A 21,037-nucleotide genomic window follows, 5' to 3' on the forward strand; every position below is an offset into this window, starting at 1 on the left:
GTACCCACCTTTATAGGGCCTAAAGTTTCTCCCTCACTTTTAGTCAATTTAAGATTAGTTTAATACCATAAGGAACCACACAGTACTTAATTTTAGGGGTTGGGTAAAGTTGATCGGCTTTATAACAAAAGGGAAAGTGCTCCAAATTCTGAGCCCTCATATATCCCAGCCCAATATCAACCCCTAATTTTACACCAAAGTCTTCTATATGGGGGAGTTATATTTAATATAGTATGGAATTTTTTTTTTTGACCAGTAGCTGCGTAAGGCTATTTGAATTAATGATTTAAAATTCAAGTGTGAAAGTCTCATATAGGGCAAGCAGACTGCAGCTTGCTAGATCTGAGATCATCTTAGAGCCTGGTGTTAAATTCAAGCTAATGTCATGACCTGTCAATATGACAAAGGAGTGGCAGGATCTCACATCTATATTGAGTATTTAATTTAAATTACTATTTACTTACTTCATGCGACCTTGGTGCTTTTGTCCTATCTCCGTTTTTTTAATAATTGAAAATGTGACTTCTTCTTAAGCTCACTTTTTGTTATGAACTGTTTTCACTGTTATCAAAAATGGAGATAGGACAAGAAAGCACAGAGGTCGCGTCCTGGGGCTCTCTTTTATGTCTTCGTTGGGTGCAATATGCTGTTTATAAAAAATCAGCAGTTTCCACATTTAAGAATCTGAAAGGTGATATCTCCTTTCCAAAGGGGGGAAGAAGGAGTCTCTATCCTACGCATGTCTGATTTGGAAAAATCAGTGTCCATGGATGCTTTGTGGGTCATTCTAGTTCTAATGAGGGTCATTAAAGGTGTATTTTCTCCATCTTTGCTCACTGTGTAATGCACTTCCTGTTTACTGCCCTGTATTTATTAACCTACCAATGATTTTCAGTTTTTATCTTTCTCTTCTTCCTCCCCTTCCTCCTCCTTGTTACTATTTTTATCTCATCATTGCAATATCATTATTAACATTTTATTTTCATTCTTATTCTGGTATTGTCATCATTAATCTTTTGCAGGATGAAGTCCGCACTGATTCAAGAAAAAAGAATTTGTTAATTCTTGTTCTGAACTACCTAAATGAAGAAGGGTATGTATAATAAAGCAAAGAACTCTTTTAAAAACTATTAATAGCTTCTTTTGAGTACTGTGCTTTGGACTAAATATAAATTTCATCTTTAAACGAAAACATGAAAGTAATAATTCATTGCTAAGATTCAACCCTGCACGTAAAACTGCCTGTATGCTTAGCCACTAGTACAATGGTGAGCAAGACCCCATTCCCAACCTGCCATGCCTGTGACAAAACGCGGACAGAAAACAGTGTTTACTTCACAAGATGTTCCTGATTATTTTGAAGATTTTCCTGAATTAAGTGCTGGTAACGACAAGGAATACTCTGAGTGGGATGTGGAATTTGATTCTGACGATGATATGAATGTTAGTGATATTTCGCTCAGAGCTCAGGCACAGGGTCACGGTAGCTTCAGGAGATCAGGTCTCAAAGGGTTAAGGGAGTTGTTGAGTCTTTTCCCACATGACCCAGGGAAGCGTTTTTAAAATTTGGAATTATTCAATTTAGGTTTTTTACTTACCCCAACCACTATATACTGAAGGCCCAGGAAGTTGTCTCACTAACAAGGCTATCTCCAATGTCCGGATCGGATGCGGGAACAACTTTTACTTACCCCTTAAATTTTTAAATATTTTCTATCAAAAAAGTTTTTTTGTGTTTGTTTGTTTTGGACATGGATGAAATGCTCTCAATAGAACTGATAATATGAATCTGAATGCAGTATGGTCTTGATATGAAATAAACTGTGTATGTAATGTTATGCCTTGTGCAAATTAATATTATCTCATCCAAACTTTCAATGTATAATGCTGTCAGCTTTTTTTGTTTCACTTTCATTTTTCTTTTGCATTTTGGAAGGCTTGATCACTTTTTTTTTCTTTTGCTGAGAAAAATTCTACACTTTGTTTTAAAGGAATTTTCTTTGGGTTTATACTTACAGGTACCTCGATTCAGCATCTAATCTTTCGAGAGAGACTAACATTGATCTACGCCGCTATGAAGTCTGTGACAATATTGATCTCGAGACAATTCTTATGGAATATGAATCCTACTACTTTGTCAAGTTTGCAAAATATCCAAAGATTACAAAGAAACTTTCCCCACAAAGTGGTATGTAACCAAGAGGCCATGATTTAGATGTTATCTCGTTTAATGTATATTGTTGTCTGGTCTTTAAAGTTTTTTTTCCTGAATCAATTTCCTGTTTTATGTATCGATTACATCTTGAACTAGTTTTCTTGTTGTATTTTAGTTGAGAAAGTTTGGAAAGGGCACCTGTGGTGAGAATATTATTTTAAAGAGATAGTTTTTTGTTTAAGCTTTTGCCCCATGTCTTATCTTTAAATTGAAAAAGAAATTAATGCAATTCTCACATCTGCTAACTCTTTTTACTGTTTCAAAGCAAAACAAACTGTTAAGTCCTCTGTGGATAAGGGGGTAATAAATGAACCTACTGCACACCTGAAGCAGCCCTGAATGAAAGAATAATATACATTATCGTCCGATAATTATATAATCACAACATTATCTTTGTAAATCGTGTCTATTGACTTTCCTTTGTTCTTCTTCTTTTCTATTACCTTTTGGCCTAATGCTTTGTATTTCAAAGAATTGTCCCTTGTTGAAAGTTGATTTATTTAAAATATTTTTACATGTATGTATATCTTTGAATGTAAACTAACAAAAACATTTTAACTTTTCATATATGTACAGTGGCGATGGATGGACCAAAATTTGGGTGGGGCTAAGGTTGCTTCAAGCCCGTGAGCCCTTCTGTACCCACTGCCACTGTATATGTATGTTGTTAGCATGTTTATCTGTCTGTATCTCTTATCCATCCACCTTTTTGTCGATCAATCCATCCTTCCAGCCAGCCGTCCATGAGTCCATTCCATTCGTCCATCCATTTGTCTATCCATTCATACATCCATCTTTCCGTCCATCCATTCATTCTCTCACCATCCATCCATTGTCAGTGGTTTTATCTGTCTGTCCATTCATCCGTCTATCTGTCTTCCTGTCTGACTGCCTGTCTGTCCGTCTCTCCTAAAGCAACTGCATTTTATTTTCCATAGCCGAGTCTATTTACTTTGACATCAGTTTTCGACCATTAGATGTGCTTGTCTGTATTGCCTTCTACTTGGGTGAAATATTGTCATCAGTTTGAGGTATATGAAAGCCGTTATAGCGGTTTCAGCTATTGTTGTCAGATAAGGCCTACAATTATTTTGATGCTTTAAAGATTTTAAGAGCAGTATGGTCCCCTTTTTAAAGCATAATTGTCCTAAAGAATCCCAACATTACCCATGTTCTTTGCTCTACAGACTTTTCTGTATTCACATTGTTGTATTGCCATCTGTCTTTCTGGTTACCATGCAGCACAGAATAGTAGTGATATGACAGCTGAGTTATTACTTTTATTTTTTTCTATGATGTTATGAAAAAAAACCCTGATCGATGTCAACATTTAATACGTTATTCATTTTTCTTCTTTTATGTGGATAATCAGGCATGGCAGGTATAGATTGTGTGAAATGCTTTTATCTATCTCTGTTTGCCCCCTTCAGTGCTGATATTGCTTTGGTCTCCTTCTCTCGTTTTCATATCACTTGTTCTATTTGAATGCCACTTTGCATATTGTGTTCACTTGATGAAACAATATGTTTTATTGTTATTTTGTATATTAGACACCCATGGTCAAGTACAAGGGATAGGTATCTTTTCTTTAAATACTGATTTATGTATTTTTTATCTAGTGTAGCACTCAACTATGACATTATAGTCTACATATCCATCTTTTAAAATGAACATTTTACTTTTTTTTTCATTCCTAAGCATAACCTTTTGTCATTTTAGTGATGATTATAATTATTGAAACTGTTCTCCGTCAGATGACAAATTTTTAATCTGGTTTGTAAGACTCTGGGTAAAAAGTGATGCATTTAATTGTTGTCTTTTTTTGTTGTTTCTTTAAAAAAAAAATTTTTAAAGGAAAAAGTGAATTGATATCGATATTACTTGGATTCTTTGTTTAAGAACACTTTTTACTTTAATGAAATCAATATATGGCCCTTATGAAACTATACTGTACTGCTCTGAAAGTAATATGATGTTCTCTAAACTTTGTTGCAGTACGCAATGGTATGTATTATATGAACTCCGGTGTTCATTAGCATAACACAGTACTTTGATTTGATGAGCAGATCTCACATGGATTCTTCTCAAACTGTGCTCTTCTGGGGCATGTGGAACAGTTTCAGTTTGCTTAAATAGTGTGTGCTAAACTTGTATGAAGTACCAACTGTCAACTTGCATTCATTAAAGTACACAGAATAGAGTGCAAAAGAAGCAATGCTCACCTAACATCTAAAGTGACTAAACAGTTTTAATAAAGAGACTTTTTTTATCTTAGCAGCTTTTATTTGTCTCTAAAGTTTAGTAAAGTTAGTAACCATTTCTTGTCAATTTTGTTTTGTTGTGAACAGTTAGTCAACTGCAGAAATAAAAGTTAAATGAAGTGTTGGGGGGGGGGGGGGGGGCAGCTGAAGGCTATCTCGCTTATTAGTGGATCAAATGTTACCAAATTTCACACATATAACAAGCATTGTAAGGAGTCTTAAAATCCACAATCTAATTTTCGAGAAAAAAAAATTGTTTCCATGGATACGGCGGCCATATTGGATTTTGTTGACAAGTCTTTCGTAATTAGCACAGCACTTATTTTTCATGGAAATAGATAGTTTTTTTGCACGCATCTTGGTAAGCAATAGATCTCCAAATTTGAGTGATGAATTTTTCCTAAACGTACTAGAACATTTTTAACCCTATCTGTACGTCGTGCTTTACTATCGTATCCTTACAATGTGGGGAACTCTGTGCCACCACTTTCCGAAGAGGAAATTTACTTGTTAGTTTGATCCGTACGCTTTGCATAGCAGTCTGTCAAAATGATTTTTTGAGAAATACTGAAAGTTTCAAAGAGATCTTCATGCTAGAAGTATTCTAAAATGTGAAGAATATAGCCCCAGGGGTACAAAATGACCCCTGAGGGTACGGGTAGGGTTAATAATTTTTTTCCTGAGGTAGTATTCACGTTTGCAAAAAATCAGTGAAAATTCACACTCCAAACACCACCAACAAAAAACTATTCCATATATATATCAAAAATTCATCACACAGAATTTTAGTATTACATCTTTTCTTCATTTTGTGAAAATTTCAAGAACATTGGCTTTAAAATGGTGGAGTTATTTTAAAAAGTATATAGAAAAACCCTGTTTCGAGAAAACGGGCGATAAAGAAAAATAAAAGATTGACTTTATGAGGAAATGGTGGTGACAAACATGTCTGGTATGGGAAGAAATAAGGCTTTAGGGGGTTGTCCTGCGATGAAATAGTTGTAAGAGAGGCTGAGGAAACTGAAAATGCCTACAACTTAAAATCCATCGTTTTTAGCCGAATCGAGACTTTCAGGGTGCCGCTCCCCCCCCCCCCCCCCCCCCTTTAAATACTGACAATTATGTGACATTGCTTTATAGAATGATTGCAAATTTCTGCAACTTTTAGAGAGACACTTTTGGACCAATTCCAACAAAATGAGCCTATCAGTCAGCTATTATAGAAAGTAAAAATAATTATTCATATGGCAGAGGGAGCCCATTTATCTGTCTTCTTACGAAGAAATCAGTTTACTCTTAAGCATGCCAGCATGATGATTTTTTTCAGATTCTTGTATCCTCAAGTATAGGCCTACATTCCACTGTACATGACAAATGTGTGCAAACATGTTTAGTTCTGATCTTTATTTTTGCGGTGTCTTTCCTGCCCTCTCAGTCTACCTAATAATCTGTGCACTTAAGGATACCAAGCAGTATTGTTTTCTCTGTGTTTGCAAAACAAGCATTTAATTTTGTGTTCAATAAACCCTGAGGCTGTGATTATTCCTCGCATTGCATGGCCTAAGCTGCAGGTACCCTTTTGCCAAGAAATTAGTTCAAGGTTGCAATAACACTCTGTGCTGATTTCTAGTGTGCCTTGTTTGCAAAGTGTGTGTGTGAGAGGTGTATTGACCCCCTTGAATTTCTTTTTTCTTTTTTTTATAATTGCTCTTTTTCTATCTCTCCTTCTGTCTATCTCTATGTTTCTCTCTTTTTGATTCTCTCTCACTCATTGTTTTCTTTCTCTCAAATTATTTTTCTCTTTCATGCTTTCATTCTCTGGGTCTCTCTTAGTCTTATCTTCTTTCTCCCTCTCTTTTATTCTCTGTCTGTCTGCCTGCCTGCCTGTCTGTCTGTCTGTCTGTCTGTCTGTCTGTCTGTCTGTCTGTCTGTCTGTCTCTCTCTCTCTCTCTCTCTCTCTCTCTCTCTCTCTCTCTCTCTCTCTCTGTCTCTCTGTCTCTCTCTCTCCCTCTCTCTCTCTCTCTGTCTGTCTCTCTCTCTCTCTCTCTCTGTCTCTCTGTCTCTCTCTCTCTCTCTTCCTCTCAAAAGTAGTGAAAATATTAGCCTCATTGTTAGTGAAATAGTTGTTTAGACTGGTTTCACTTAGAAAATTGTAAGTCTACCAGGGTGGGTTTTTTATTTTTAGTTCTTTTTTTTTGTTGTCTATTACATTCTTCAAAATTAATGCGTTCTTCGATTCACCAACCCATGTGCACTTTTAGGGTAGCAACTTTGTTGCTTTGATTAATATACTGAGTTATACAGCTGTTTTCATTACACCATCCACAATGGTTCAAGACGGATGGTTGCTTCGTTGTTTTGTGAGTAGATCTAGACCTTTGGGTCAGATGTGTCATTAACTTTATCAAATTTGGCAAAAGCATCTATTGACACACTGATGTGATTCCATTTGTGAAATAGGTCTGTGAGTTGTGAAAGTAAAATTGCCTTAAACTTAAGCTTCAGTGTAGTAGAGAGAAAAATTATATGCACCCAAATATTATTTTGCACATAGTCGTCTTTTGAATTTTTTAGTGAAACATGGAGTGTGCTACAGGGATGAAGACCTGGAGATCTATAAACTTTTGCCTGATGAAGAACATATTTTACTGTTTTCAGTTTTCAGTCTTTTTTTAATGAGATTCTTGTATGTGCATATGAAATAAAAGCTGTGTGTTTATTCAGTGATGGTTATTTTCTGCGCTGAAGTTCTGGTAAAGTCAAAATTCTGTTATATTTTCTTATTACATTTGAACCATTTTGGTAGTTGTATCTATCAGTATTTGCTTTCATGTAAATTGTGAATACATCATTTTTAGATTCAGGTCCAAACAAACAGGTTTTTTTCCATATTCTTCTGATTATAAGTTACTTTAGAATATGTCGCTTAATTTTTTAACATTTGTTTGTGTTTTAAGTGGAAATATATCCGTCTTTTCATGGAGTGTTTTGTTTGGAGAAAATAAAGTTGTCCGGAAGTGTAGGTGTATTTTTTTAGATCTGAAATATCTAAAAGACAAAAGCAAATTGTTTCTTGTTGCTATTTTCCAGTGCAAAATGCTGGTCCTCCTGTTGTGGAAAAATTAGAGTAGAGAAGGAAAAACAACAATAAAACTAAAAAGAAAAAAAAACTTGCCATAGAAGTAATTACGGGTTGTGCCTCTTTGATCAATGGGTACTGAATGATTTCTGAGACTTAACAATGGACACACACTTAATACATCCTGTCATTGGTCAATGACACATGTTCATTTAGGAGAAAAGACCTGCGCTCCTTTCTGTTTTGTTTGTACATATCTATTTGTCCGTTTGTTTATATATATGTTATTCCTTTATTTATTTAATCTTTTCTTTCTTCTGCTTATATTGCAAACTTGTTTGCCTTATGAAATTGTGTGAATGCTTCAGTTGTGTTTTGAAATGATTATTTTGCTTTCTTTTCCTTTTAGCTGGTGCTGCCGACAAACGTGCTCAAGCCAAAGTGAGCAGAACAAACAGGTAAGCTGTACCATTTTGAACTGTCATTTGATGTTTGAACATCCATTATAAGAGGTATTTTTTTATCCGTTGTTAAGTATAATAGAAATTACAAGTTTGGTGCACAAGAGTGAAGCTGCTAAAATTTTGAGTCCTTGCAAAACTCACGGAAACAGCACTGAGACTGTCATTAGCTGTCATGCTTTTGTCTTGTCAGTTTTGCAAAGTCCATTTGAAGAGATAGTTCATCCCAAAATGATGTTTTCATCTTGGTAAAAAATGTGAATAACCCAACATTTTTTGTTTTCAAAGGATCAGCAATTTTTAAAGATGTTATAGCTGCCTTCATTAATGTATACCGTACCTACTTTGTTAGTAAGCTGAAGACAAATATTTCATAGGTTACTTACATTTGAAATTTTATGACTGTACAGTGATATGCATGAAAAAGAATATAATTTCCTTTCTATAAATATACAGTGGCCAGTGCACATATAGTTGAATTTGAAATACATGCATTAGTTTTTTTAGGAACTGAAAAGTGAAAGGTTTATGTATATTTAAGCTGACATTCATTTTCCCTTCCTATTCAGTCTCCATAGACCAAAATTTGTAAGACAGAATGATAGTCCTAAATCTGCAAGGTAATACAAGCTGGAGTTTGGGTTTGCTTTTCCATATATATGTACGCTTGATATGCAACTTGCAATACTTGCATTTACTCTGGGAAGTCAATTAAAATATACATAGATTTTGAATGACATATTAACATTTTAAAGTATAGTTTTATTGAGAACAATTTTATAGTTCCATGATTGTATCTGAAATGTACATCACTGATTTGAATTGAGCAGTTGATAGGAATTTCAAGATAGGGATTAGGCCAGATTCTTGACTTTACTGTACATTCACTGAGGATTTTTGCCCACTGTGTACCTCAGAAGATTATGTGATCCTGCTTTCTTTATGTAAATATGTTCAGAAATTCTCGTACTACAGTTAAGACTTCTGGTCTTGATTGTCAAAGTTTTATACCTCTGAATGAGGTTTGTGCATATGTCTTGAACTGTTTGATATAAAAGAAATGTCTAAACCTTGTTCAGACAAATTTAGGCCTCAAGAGATTTCAATCCCAGATTTTTTGCTTTTTATATGAAAGCACTCTTTTGAACCTTTCACCCTCTGTGGGTTACCTGCTTTTGTTTCTTTTTCATTTTTTTTCATTTTGAACATGCGTGCTGTGATTTGACTGGAGTGAATCAAATGTATAACTTTTGAATGGGTGAAAAATTGGTAATGATCTCATATATCCTTTAAAAAAAATTAAAAGCTGCATTTTTAGGGGAGTGGGGTACTGTTATGGGTAGGTGAAGAGGTTGCTGAAATAAAGCTCATAGTTTGGGGGGGGGGGGGGGGGGGGGGGGATTCGCTTAAACTGGTTAAAATCCTTACTATATTATGAACATAGGAATTATTTAACAGGCCCGAGTTTATCTTGCAATATGATGTCGACAGTTCTTTAAACTCTTTAAGACAGCTGTAGTGTTTATGGCTTACAATGTTCCTGGCTTTGTGGAAATATTCAGGATAATTTCTCCTGTATTGAGAAATCATTTGTGCCTGTTCAAATATAGACAAAACAAAGGATGTATTAAACACGGTGCAACGGCAGTGGAATTTTAGTTGCCGCGGGGGGTTCCCCGCTGGGTGCCTTATCACGTCGGGGTCACGGGGGTCAGCTCCCTGTCGCTGCTCTGTCTGGGCCGACTTAATGTTTGGTACTTTTCAAAGTACAATTTAAGGTCTATCCTTGTGTTTATGATAATTCTCATTTAGTGCACCCAAAGCATGCATTTCTGCTCTTGAGACTCAAAAAAGAACGGACGTCAGAACTTGTCTCATTATTTCGTTAGACGCGCTGGAGTCGGCAATGCTGAATTGTATTTTTTTGGGGACTAGCGTGAATTTAAAAAAAAATATTTTAAAAAAGGCCTCGTTAAAATCTGTCAAACTTTTGGAACATGAATGACATAGCATTGGTACAGATACTCAGAAAAGATGGTATCTGCGCATATAATAGAAAGCTGTAATTTTGCAACTTTATCCATCGGGCACACAATTCGCTATGAAGTAATTCCTCCCAATACAACTTTATGTGTCTAATATAATCGTGAATATTCAGATATTTTCTCGAAAGTTTATAAAAGTCACCATGAAGTTTCTCTATGAAAAGTACAAATCGATTTTAGTGCTAGAATACATCTTCAAGGTAGATCTAATACACGAACAGCATCTGTTACATTCCAGAAATTCCTTACTTTTCTTAAAACGTTAAGTCTAGGTTTTGTAAGTTGACTGAATAATAGGGATGACCTCCCCTAATTGGGTTATAAGAATAATTTCTAGCTTTCCAGGGACACTGAATCAGCACCAGGCTTTTCCAGCTTTATTTTTAGTTTCTATGACCATTTGCAGTAACTGACAATGTGACTGATTTTTTTACATTCATAATTGTGTCAGCGCATATTTCCGACACAAAAACTAAGAATGAATGTGTTAGCTATCATTATATTTATTCCATACAAGAAGTTTATCTCTACCCATTTATTTACACGGTTTTGTGGGTTTTTTAATCACTTAGATTCTATATTATATCTTTTTCGTTGTATGCAGGCTGCCACAGACACAGCATGATTCATGAGCAACCACAGAGTAACTTTCCCTTGTTTAATAGTAAAATAAGAGCTAACGCTGATCGTCTTTAGTTAAAAAATACAGATGTGCATCTTTCTTCTCTTATAACTTGACTATTTCTACTCTCGCAGATTTAAGATTTCTCATGGCAAAAGACATGATATTTGTAGTCAGTTTAACACAGATTTGGAGAGATCTGTCGTGCCTTTTTAAAATTAACAATCATTTATTCATAAGTTTGTAACTAAAATAGGACAAATTGGGTACTCTACAAACACTTGTCTAGAACAAAAACTAAGGCACTGAAATTAACCATTCTAATGCAGAATAAGTCTCAAGACATTGAGCTTTTAGTACATCCGCGTAATGGTTTGCAATGTGGGATGGGGAAGAAGTTATATCGTTTTAAACATAGTCAAAAATGCGACTTCCTAACCGACACCGGCAAAGTCGCTTCAGGGCTCATTAACCCCGTGACCCCGGGCCGGGGAGCTCGGGCGGGCTGCTGAGTCACGCGAACTAAAAGTAACAGAATCGGGCGAAAAGTGACGTCGTGTAAATATCACAAATCTTGACAGATGCCTATCACATTGGAAGTGCATTCGATTCGGAGCCAGGAGAGATTTTTAAAATCATTACATGAGAAGGGGAAATGAAAATCTACTCTTGACTTTCTCATCAAATACTCCAGCTTTGGTTGAGGCTAAGCATGAAGATGTACAACTTGTACAGTTGACTAGGATGGTGCGGAAATATTTTCAGGATTGGTACCCCCACTGAGCCTAATGTTTTGTTTATTTTCTCAGCAAATTGAACTATGTGATTGCTGCCAAATGTTTCTCTGTTATTCAATTCTAAGTCACCAAATGTAATCAATAGCAAAGAGTTTTCTGTGCTTTTGGTGTTTTTCATTCTTTGTGAAGGGTTTTTTTGTTCACTACATTTCAAAATCATATCTATGTTATTAAGTCTATTTGAGCATTTACAGTTATAAATTTATATATATCCAACTGGTGGTTTCCTAATATTTTATCTTTTTGGATTTTAAAAAATTGATTATCTCTGCTTGGATGCTATGTTTAGTGATATATATACATTATTGCTGTGCTCATGGTGGTGATATTGACAATGAAAGTCTTTTTGGTCCTGTCTTCCTCTGTCGTGCAAAGGGCAGAACAATTCTCGTTGGGTTTGGGGTTTTTTGGGACGTGTAGGCCTATCTATTCTGCTCTGAAAGCAAGAAATATAAAGCTAAAAATTTATTGCTGTTTTTCCCCACTCACACAAAATTTTGGTTCTGTAAAAGTAGAATTACTGGATTTATGGCTACACAAGAGAATTCAACTCTGTTTAGAAAAAAGTAAATGATTAATGGTCTTGAGCAGTTATCTTGTGCTTCAGTATTTGCTTTAAAGCTTTTAATCATGCTGTTTGGTTTAAATATGGTTTTAATTTTTTTGGGCTCTTCCGTTTGCTTGAAAAGCTATCACTTTGCACTGCTTTTTTATGCCAAGATATTGATATTCTTTTGATATTTGCTTTTTCTAATTTTTTTTCTGCAATTTCCACACTGGTTTTCTCCTGTTTTCCTTCTTTCCAACCTACAGTGTAAAATCAAATACTCCGTCCCTTCCCAGAATCCCCCAAAATTCTCGCCCCCCTACACCACCTCAGCAGCAGCAGCAGCAGCAGCAGCAACAGCAGCAGGCTCGACCAGCGTCAGGAAAGAGTCGGAGGAATATCACTTCCTCCACTCGGAAAGCATTATCACATCCTGCCCTCAACGGAACTGCACTGGTGAGCTATTGAGCTGACAGTTATTTTTCAAAGATAAAATAGAATTCTTAAGAAACTAAAATGACCATGACTAAAAACAAAACTACAAACGTTAAGACTGTTTTTAAATGAAGACTTTTTTTCTTTGAGTCTCCCTGATAATATCAAACAAATGTCTCTGTTTTTGTGTCTTTGGAACCTGTATACATGTTACTTTCCTGTCAATAAATGTAAGTTTGATGTGTATGTGATACTTAAAATTAGGTCTTGTAATTATTTTGAGATGGAATGGATACATACTGAAACACATGATAATTTTTAAACCTTTTGTCTTTTGCTATTCATTGTTTCTAGGCGAGAGGAAAAAATGATTCTGTGTCTAATAGAATTGAATAGACTAAATTGTTGTCAGTGTTGTTTGTTTTGATCAAGGGTAATCTTCTTGTTTATTCTGTTTTTTATTTGGTGTAGAATAGTGTTTAGCAGCTAAAAGTGTCTTTAGTCATGGGGACAGAAATTGGAGAGTCATTTCTGCTTATATCAAATTGGACATATTGATGATTATTTTGTTATAGTTAAGTCAGGGATTTTTGTTGTTGTTTTTTCATTATTTTTTTTTCAATGTAAATTTTTTTTTTACACCCACATCAACACAATTGAGATCATTTAGGGGGTGGGCTTCGACTCTGCCTTTCAAAACCGACCCAGACTGAGAGTGATTCAATGTCACAGCTGAAAGACAGAGATATTCAAGTTGGTGGTTGGCGGGTGCTCTGGTGTGGTTTGCTCCTTCTTTCCTTTCAAACATCTATCGTTCTTATATCCCGTCCTTCTATTTTGTGTTTATTACTCTCTTGTGACACCTCTAATCTTCGGCACTTATATGACTTTATTGTGTTTCAAGTGCTGTAAAACACTTACTTAAAAAAAAGGAGATATTCAATAAAAATCCTCCCCACATGCGTATTGAAATTAGGTCTCTTGTGTGCAACATTGAAACTCCGAACCGCCGCTGCACCACAGACGTCATTTTTTGTGGTTGTTTGTTTTCTATTAATTTTAGACAAAAGATGTTGGTGCTGCCAATGGAAGTGCTGATTCCCTGTCTCTCCATGGCATGACGGTGCATGGCACCAATGGTGCTGCTGAGCCACCAGTCCCTCCCACTCCAAAGGCTAGACAAAGAGTAAGTTCTTTTTAACACCTGTTTGTTCCCTTAATTTATGACTGTTAAGGGGAGGTGTGGGGGGGGGGGTACACCTCAAGGCTATCTCGCTTATTAGTGGATCAAATTTTACCTAATTTCACAGATATAACAAGCATGGTACGGAGTCTTAAATCCGCAATCAAATTTGAGAAAAGTTTTTCGGTTCCACGGATACCGTGGCCATATTGGATTTTGTTGATGTGTCTTACATAATGAATGCTGCTCTTATTTTCGTGGAAGTAGATTATTTTTTTGTGTACATGTTAGCAAAAAATAGATTTACAAATTTTCCTGTTGAATTGTTCTGAAATGAATAAGGACATTTTTAATGACTTTTTTCCTGAAGTAGATCTAGTAATCAAGTTTGCAAAAAATTCATGAAAATCCACCTTCCAGACACCACCACCAAAAATCTATTCCGTATGTATAAAAAATTTAATAGACAAATCTTTAGTATTTTATCTTCTCTTCATTCTGTGAAATTTTCATGAAGATTAGATCAAAAATGGTGGAGTTATTTAAACAAGTATATTGAAAAACAGCGTTTGGGAAATGGTGGTGACAAACATGCCGGGTATGGGAAGAAATAAGGCTTTAGGGGGTTCTTATGCAATAAAATAGTTGTAAGAGAGGCTGAAGAAGCTAAAAATGCCTACAACTCAAAATCCATCATTTTGAGCCAAATCGGGGCTTTTGGGGTTTAGCCCCCCCCCCCCCCCCCCCTCTCTCCGCCCCTTTAAGTGAATTATATTTTTGTGACATGTGACAGCTGTTTGTAGTGATATTTTGTAAACTTAATTTGTTCATATCAGTGCAGTAAATCATGTTTGGGCGGGGTGGTATATTCTTTTGTGATTTGCTCCTTTTTTTCTTATCAAATGTGTATCATCCTTTTCTTTCCTACTTCTTTTTTGTGTTTGTTACTCTCTTGTAACAAACTTTAATGACCTTATTGGGTTGCAAGTACCATAAAACTCTTACTAAAACTAAAGAAAACCCAAATAGTGCTTGTATGACTTGTGCACTTTAGTTCAATTAAGCTGGATGCGTTCAGAGGTGCTGCTGCCGAGGTGAGTTTTTTTTGTTAATGGCAGCTGAGCTCTTTTTTCTTGCAGGCCACATCATGAACTAATTTTGCTAAGTTTGTACTCAAGCTCCTCAATGAGATATCATTTTGTGCAGATATGTCAGTATAACTCTTTATCTCCAACAAGGCACTCCCCGCGGGTCGTGGTCGGAACCACTGTGCCGGTGAGCCACTGACAGCGGCTCGGGCACATTCCTTTACGACAACTTCGACATCAAATTGATTTTCGGCAGTTGGCAAAAACAGGTCTTTTATACCGGAAGTTCATTCATTAGATGAAGAACTGTCAAAATAGGTTTGCTAGTTTCGATTTTATGACCCATTTAATGACGTTTTGGTCATTTTTAGATTTAGCACCAAAAAAGAGCCCCAGCGTAGTGGGTTTACCCCCCCTTGGAGATAAAGAGTTAAAGAACTTTTCTTCCTTTTTTTTTCTTTGTATTGTGTGTTTCAAGTTATACTGTGTGTTGTCTTTTCCTTTTTTATTTCCTTTTTTTCTTCTCTTTTGTCAGTTTGGCCAGATTATTGACATCCGCTCCATGATCAACGATGCCACAAAAATGAATGCAGAAGAGGGATGTGATCCTTCTGGCACTGTGAGTAAAGTATACCAGAGACTAGCTTTGCTGCTAAGATAAGATCGCGCGCTCATATGACCTTAGCAGTTGGGAGCGCCGTAAAACCTTATACTATGCATACATACATAAGATAAGATCTGATATCCGTCCAATAATAAAATGAATGTATGTTGTTTTTGGCATATGACAATCAACTTTGAGAATAATCAATTTACAGAATTCTCTGTCGTCAAGAAGTCAAATTTGTCAAAAGTTACTTTGTTAGTAATTATTTTGGTAATACTTTTTTAAAGCAATCTTTAAATTTTCTTTGATTTTTATAAAACTTTAGATATTAGCCTGGCTTAAATTTATTAGATTCCCATTGGAATACCTGGGGGGAATTTTCATAATGTCAAAATGGAAAAGAGTTTGAAATAATTGTAAAATGCAAGAAATTTAAATATTTAACATGCCTTGCTAGCTTAATTTTGCATACAACTCAGGTAGTTGTAATACCAAGTTACCTTCAACAAAATGCGAAATACTAAAGCTGTTTACTGGTTTATATTATTATTCATTTATTATTTTAGAAGTGCAAAGTGTTAATAATTTTTGCTGGCTATTAAAAAAATTTGGTTCATATTCAATTAGTCTGTGACAATTCTGTGTGTGTGTGTTTCTTTTCACAGGATCGCATTTTGAAACCCCTTGGGGGCTACATGGGCTACAACAGTGAATGGAGAGAACTGGCCCAAGTCATACAAAGGGTTAGTTTCCCATTCAACTTCCTCAATGCTTTGATGAAGACAGGTGTACAAAGGTGTATGTACCAGGTCAAGAGCCCCCATCTTCCTGTCTGTATACACTAAAGCAGTGTCAGCTTGACTAGGGAAATACTGAGATGTATAGTATACTAGCTGGGCCCCCTTTCGATGAAAGGAATGATCGGTGCATTAACATGAACTGAAAGTCATTGTCCTACTATATTTACACTCAACTGGAATTTAGCAATAAATCTTGAGATAGATGTGACACCTATGTTTCCAAGTTACCAAATATATTATAGATGTATAGATTGATTCTCTATTCTGCTTTTGTGGTTGTACACTCTATAATTTCAATTTGTGGAATCGCACGGCTAGTGAACGAAAACCTCACTTGTTTACAATGGTGTCTTAGAAGACGGACTTTCCCAAGATTAGATCTAAACGAAACTAATGAAAAACTGAAAATTAAACTGCAGTGACTTCAGATTCCTCAATGAAACTTTAACAGATTTTTCATATTATTTCCCTTTACCTCTCAATGTGCAGTTTAGCTTGAGTAATATGATTGTTTATAAGGTCTTTGTTTTGTTTCAGGACATTTATCATCAAAACCCTAATGTAAAATGGGATGATATAATTGGTCTAGATGAAGCAAAACGCCTAGTCAAGGAGGCAGTTGTGTATCCCATAAAGGTAAAGTCTGACAGAAGCCTTTTTTCCATTCTGTTTCTCAGGTCAGAGTGGATGTGTGTTCTGTTCAATGTTCTTCTTTATCTAGTTGTTGTCTTGCTTATCCTCCTTCAATATGTTGACCTGTCTTTTCCTGATGTGCTTTTGTCTTTTCAACTCAGCTCATATTACTTTTTTTGTACTCAAGTTGGCTTAATTAAGTTTGTAAACTTTTAATGCTCCTGTGTTTTTCTTTTTAGCCTCATTCATCTGCACTAGTAATTGTCTAATAAACTCCCATTCTAAGAGATATGTACTAGTGATGTAGATTTTAGTTTTTGAGTTTGAGGATGGTCTATGTGAAGTTGACAAGTGAGTAGATAATCGGAGAACCTTGTGTTGCCCTTTAAAAAAAAAAGAATCCAAGAGCTGGTGCTTTCAAGCTATTCCCCGCACCCATCCCCTCTTCCCGCACATGTAATGCTGTAACCTTATTCCATTATTTCTTGTACTTTCCTGGCTTATTGAAAAGAAAAATTATATGAAACTGTTTGGTTTTAGCATTATTATAACATAACAATTTTTCGTTGTTTTCAGTACCCCCAGTTGTTCCAAGGCATTCTTTCTCCATGGAAAGGATTACTGCTTTATGGTCCTCCAGGTAAATATTTGTCCTTATTTCTAAATGATTGTTGTTTTGTTGCCCAGTATTTAAAGAATGCTAACCTTGATTAATTATAATAATGATAATAATAATAATTAACTTTGAACAAAAAAACAAACAAAACAACAATAAAAAAACTGCAATAAACTTGATGAGTGCGGAAATGTAGTTCTATAATTTATGCATGATACAATTTTTGGTAGAGGAACACCTATTGCTAAGCTTTTCACAGCCTCTCAACACACAATTTGGGCAATAGCACAGGCTGAAATTTTTAACCTAGCTGTGAAGAAAGAAGACAGCGGAAATAGAAAACAAACAGACATGGACAGAAACAAGCAGGCATTCGTGCTCAAAAACATACTGAGAAATGGTTACAGGTTAGGAGATGATTAGGTCATAGGGGAGTTTGGGTGTGCCAGAAGATATCAGGCGCACCCCCCCTCCCCCCCCACCTTTGCATTTACTGAAGGTGTGAAGGAGTCTGCTTACTACCAGGAAACACTTGGATGAAATATATGTTATGTGTGTGTGCGTGTGTGTCTCTCCCTCTCTCTCTCTCTCTCTCTCTCTCTCTCTCTCTCTCTCTCTCTCTCTCTCTCTCTCTCTCTCTCTCTCTCTCTCTCTCTCTCTCTCCCTCCCTCCCTCCCTCCCTCCCTCCCTCTCTCTCTCTCTCTCTCTCTCCCTCTCCCTCTCCCTCTCCCTCTCCCTCTCCCTCTCTTTCTCCCTCCTCCCCTACCCCCTTCCTTCACTCTCATTTTAATTTTTTTTTTTTAACAGCAAAAATTAAATAGCAAATAACATATAGCAACGAAATAGCAAAAATGCATTAATGAACATGGTCTCTTTCTCACTTTTAAAGAATAACACCTGCTGTGACACTGCATGTTATAAGAGGCGACTAAAGTAAAGGTGCATAGGTCTAGTCTTTAAAAAAGTGCCAGTTTGCGGAGGGCCAACTACCCGACCCTGAAAAAAAAACTAAAGTTACGGAAACGGGAACAAACACGCTTATTTATTTTTCCTTTTCCCAGGGACTGGAAAAACCTTGCTAGCCAAAGCTGTGGCCACAGAGTGTGGCACCACTTTCTTCAACATCTCTGCGTCAAGTATTGTTAGCAAGTGGAGAGGTGATTCAGAGAAACTTGTTAGGGTAAGAGTTCAGAGTGACATCTTGGTGTATTTGTTAGAAATCATGTGTGGAGTATTTTTGCGCCTTGAGTGTTTTTACACATTCTAAGCTCAAGAAGTTGTGATTCAATGAAATTTACTAGCGTGTAGGTTTGCTCTTGGTTTAGATTTCTGTGACTATAATAATAATAATAGATAGCATTTGTTTAGCGCATATCCCCGATCAACAGCAGGCTCTATGCGCTTTACACTATATTATTACCCCAGCAGACCATAGAACACTCCGAAACATTCTCAGCTTCCTGGGAAGCACACAGTGCAAGCAGCCGATTAAGCGCTCAAACACTAACAAACTGACAAGATCTTTCGCTGTCTATAGCCGGGTACCCATTCCCACCTGGGTGAAGTGAGGAAAATTCGTGTAAAGTGCCTTTCCCAAGGACACAACGTCGGGCCCTTGATGGGATTCGAACCCACGACCTTACGGTTGCGAGTCCAAGAGCCTAACCACTAGGCCACCAACTATGTGGTGATGTTTAACAGATAATTGTAGCGGGTTATGTGCCAAGTGATTTATACCCAAATTTACTTTTTTGAAGGCTTTTGCAGTTGTCAGTTTTAGTTTAGTAAGCATTTTACTGCACTTGCGACACAAATAGATTATATTAGTGTGGAAGTTTAGAGGTGCTACTAGAGCTACCAGCTCGCACCCCTCCTATCTCATCCAAAAATCTCCATAGACACATAGAGACAGCTTGTCACCTCAATATTCATACCAACGTTATGCTACCAGTGCCAGACCTGGACATTAAGTAAAACCCATGAAAGCAAAATCACCGTTTGCGAAATGAAATGTCTTCGCTAAACCCTTAACATCACAAGACGAGACAGGCAGAGAAATGAAGAAGCAAGAGCAGCTATCGGCATTGAGTCTTGCGTGCATTACATAGAAAGAATAAAATGGTTTGGCCACCTATTATGTATATCACCTGGCCTGCCAGCCTCGAGAGCCTACAATACCAAGCACTCAGGCTATAAAGGAAGAGGAAGGCCACTCAAAAAGGTGGATCGAGGATGTCGAGGAAACTTGAGAAAACATATCAAAACTGAAAGAGCTGGAGAGCTGGCATACCATAGAAAACTGCATCTCCCCTCGACGCTTAACGGCAATGGACTATGAAAAAGTAAAAGTACTAGAGAGTAACATACAAAAAGAAAAGATGGAGAAGAGATAATGGTGATACATGTTGGATAGGAAAAAAGGTGTAAACCACACCAGAGCACCTACCAACCACCCTCATTAAAAAATGTTTTTGTTGAAACATGTTTCGGTTATAGTGTCAGTATTGTGAACTCAAAGGAGTTATCACTTCATGGTCTACATTTATTTATCAATTTTGACCACATCAATGATCATTTTGTTCTCTGACTCGAAAATACTTTGTTTTGTATTGTCTTTTTTTTTTGTAACAAATTTTCTTTTCTCCTGCAGGTGCTATTTGAGCTTGCTCGGTTCCATGCACCATCCACAATCTTTCTGGATGAGTTGGAATCTTTGATGAGCCAGAGAGGCTCACAGGGTGGTGGTAGGTGAGTGATCCTTAAGGGTTTTGAGTCAGCAGATTTCACTATAAGCTTCAGCGTGCGGCTTTTGTGCATTCTCGGTCTATAGAAGAAGCATTAATCCCATAGAGTTGAGCCTGCTCTAACAATCACTTGTTCAAGACAATAACTTTTACAAACAACCACTTCCCACTTCCCCATTAATTTGTGGGTTTTTTGTACTTTATGATGACACTGTCCAAGATGTCCGCCTGTCTAAGACAACCACTTTTCTCCTTGACAATGGGTCGCTGTCTTGGAGAATTTTGACTGTACATCACTTTCAGCTGTGGTATAACAGTGAATCTGCCTCAAATACGTGTTGTTATCAAGATGTTGTGCTTCTTCAAAGATTGTAAACCAGATATGACACCCCATAAAAGTTTGTACTCAGCTACTTAAGGGATTAAATGAAAATTTTTTGTTTGGTTTCTCAAATAGAGACATGACCCATTTGTCAGAGCATCATTTCCTTCTTTTCTTTGTATAAGAGCTGGCTTGTTTGCTAAGAGTAATGGTCTACCTGTTTTTTAAATGTATTGCCGCTGTTTCTGATGTGGATGTTTCTTTTATTTTTCAAATAAAGGAGTAACCTGTCTTACAGATTAATCTTTGATTTTATGCAACAGCCATTGTTTTACAGCAGTCACAATGTGAGGGCAGAATATCTGTACCCAAGTAAATTCCTCTTCAAACCAAGCTACGTAGGTTGCAATCAAATAAACTGCACATGATAGAAAAGGTCAATTGGCATTTTCAATTAATTCTGGTTTATTTAATTAATTACAGGTTTATTTCTTTCAGCCCGCTTCCTGCATTTTGGCACATCCACACAAACACACACACACACACACACACACACATCCACACACTCACTCTCAGTTCTAT

General features: G+C 36.5%; 1 protein-coding gene across 7 annotated transcripts in view; it reads left to right on the forward strand.

Annotated features, from left to right (window-relative positions):
• LOC101846903 (katanin p60 ATPase-containing subunit A-like 2) overlaps window positions 1-21,037 on the forward strand; it is a 30,535-nt gene that overhangs the window by 2,882 nt on the left and 6,616 nt on the right. Inside the window, exons 2-14 of one of the 7 annotated variants that reach the window (XM_005104706.3) lie at window positions 1,023-1,093; window positions 2,019-2,188; window positions 3,588-3,596; window positions 7,965-8,013; window positions 8,586-8,636; window positions 12,294-12,483; window positions 13,526-13,648; window positions 15,269-15,352; window positions 16,006-16,083; window positions 16,678-16,776; window positions 17,350-17,413; window positions 18,451-18,569; window positions 20,040-20,137. In XM_005104706.3, coding sequence (XP_005104763.1) covers window positions 1,023-1,093; window positions 2,019-2,188; window positions 3,588-3,596; window positions 7,965-8,013; window positions 8,586-8,636; window positions 12,294-12,483; window positions 13,526-13,648; window positions 15,269-15,352; window positions 16,006-16,083; window positions 16,678-16,776; window positions 17,350-17,413; window positions 18,451-18,569; window positions 20,040-20,137 — 1,205 coding nt within the window. The remainder of the gene's footprint in view (window positions 1-1,022; window positions 1,094-2,018; window positions 2,189-3,587; window positions 3,597-7,964; window positions 8,014-8,585; window positions 8,637-12,293; window positions 12,484-13,525; window positions 13,649-15,268; window positions 15,353-16,005; window positions 16,084-16,677; window positions 16,777-17,349; window positions 17,414-18,450; window positions 18,570-20,039; window positions 20,138-21,037) is intronic. The other 6 variants (XM_005104708.3, XM_005104707.3, XM_005104709.3 and 3 more) reach the window with 6 other exon arrangements.

Source organism: Aplysia californica, unplaced genomic scaffold, assembly GCF_000002075.1.
Source record: "Aplysia californica isolate F4 #8 unplaced genomic scaffold, AplCal3.0 scaffold00432, whole genome shotgun sequence".
Taxonomy (NCBI): Eukaryota; Metazoa; Mollusca; class Gastropoda; order Aplysiida; family Aplysiidae; genus Aplysia; species Aplysia californica.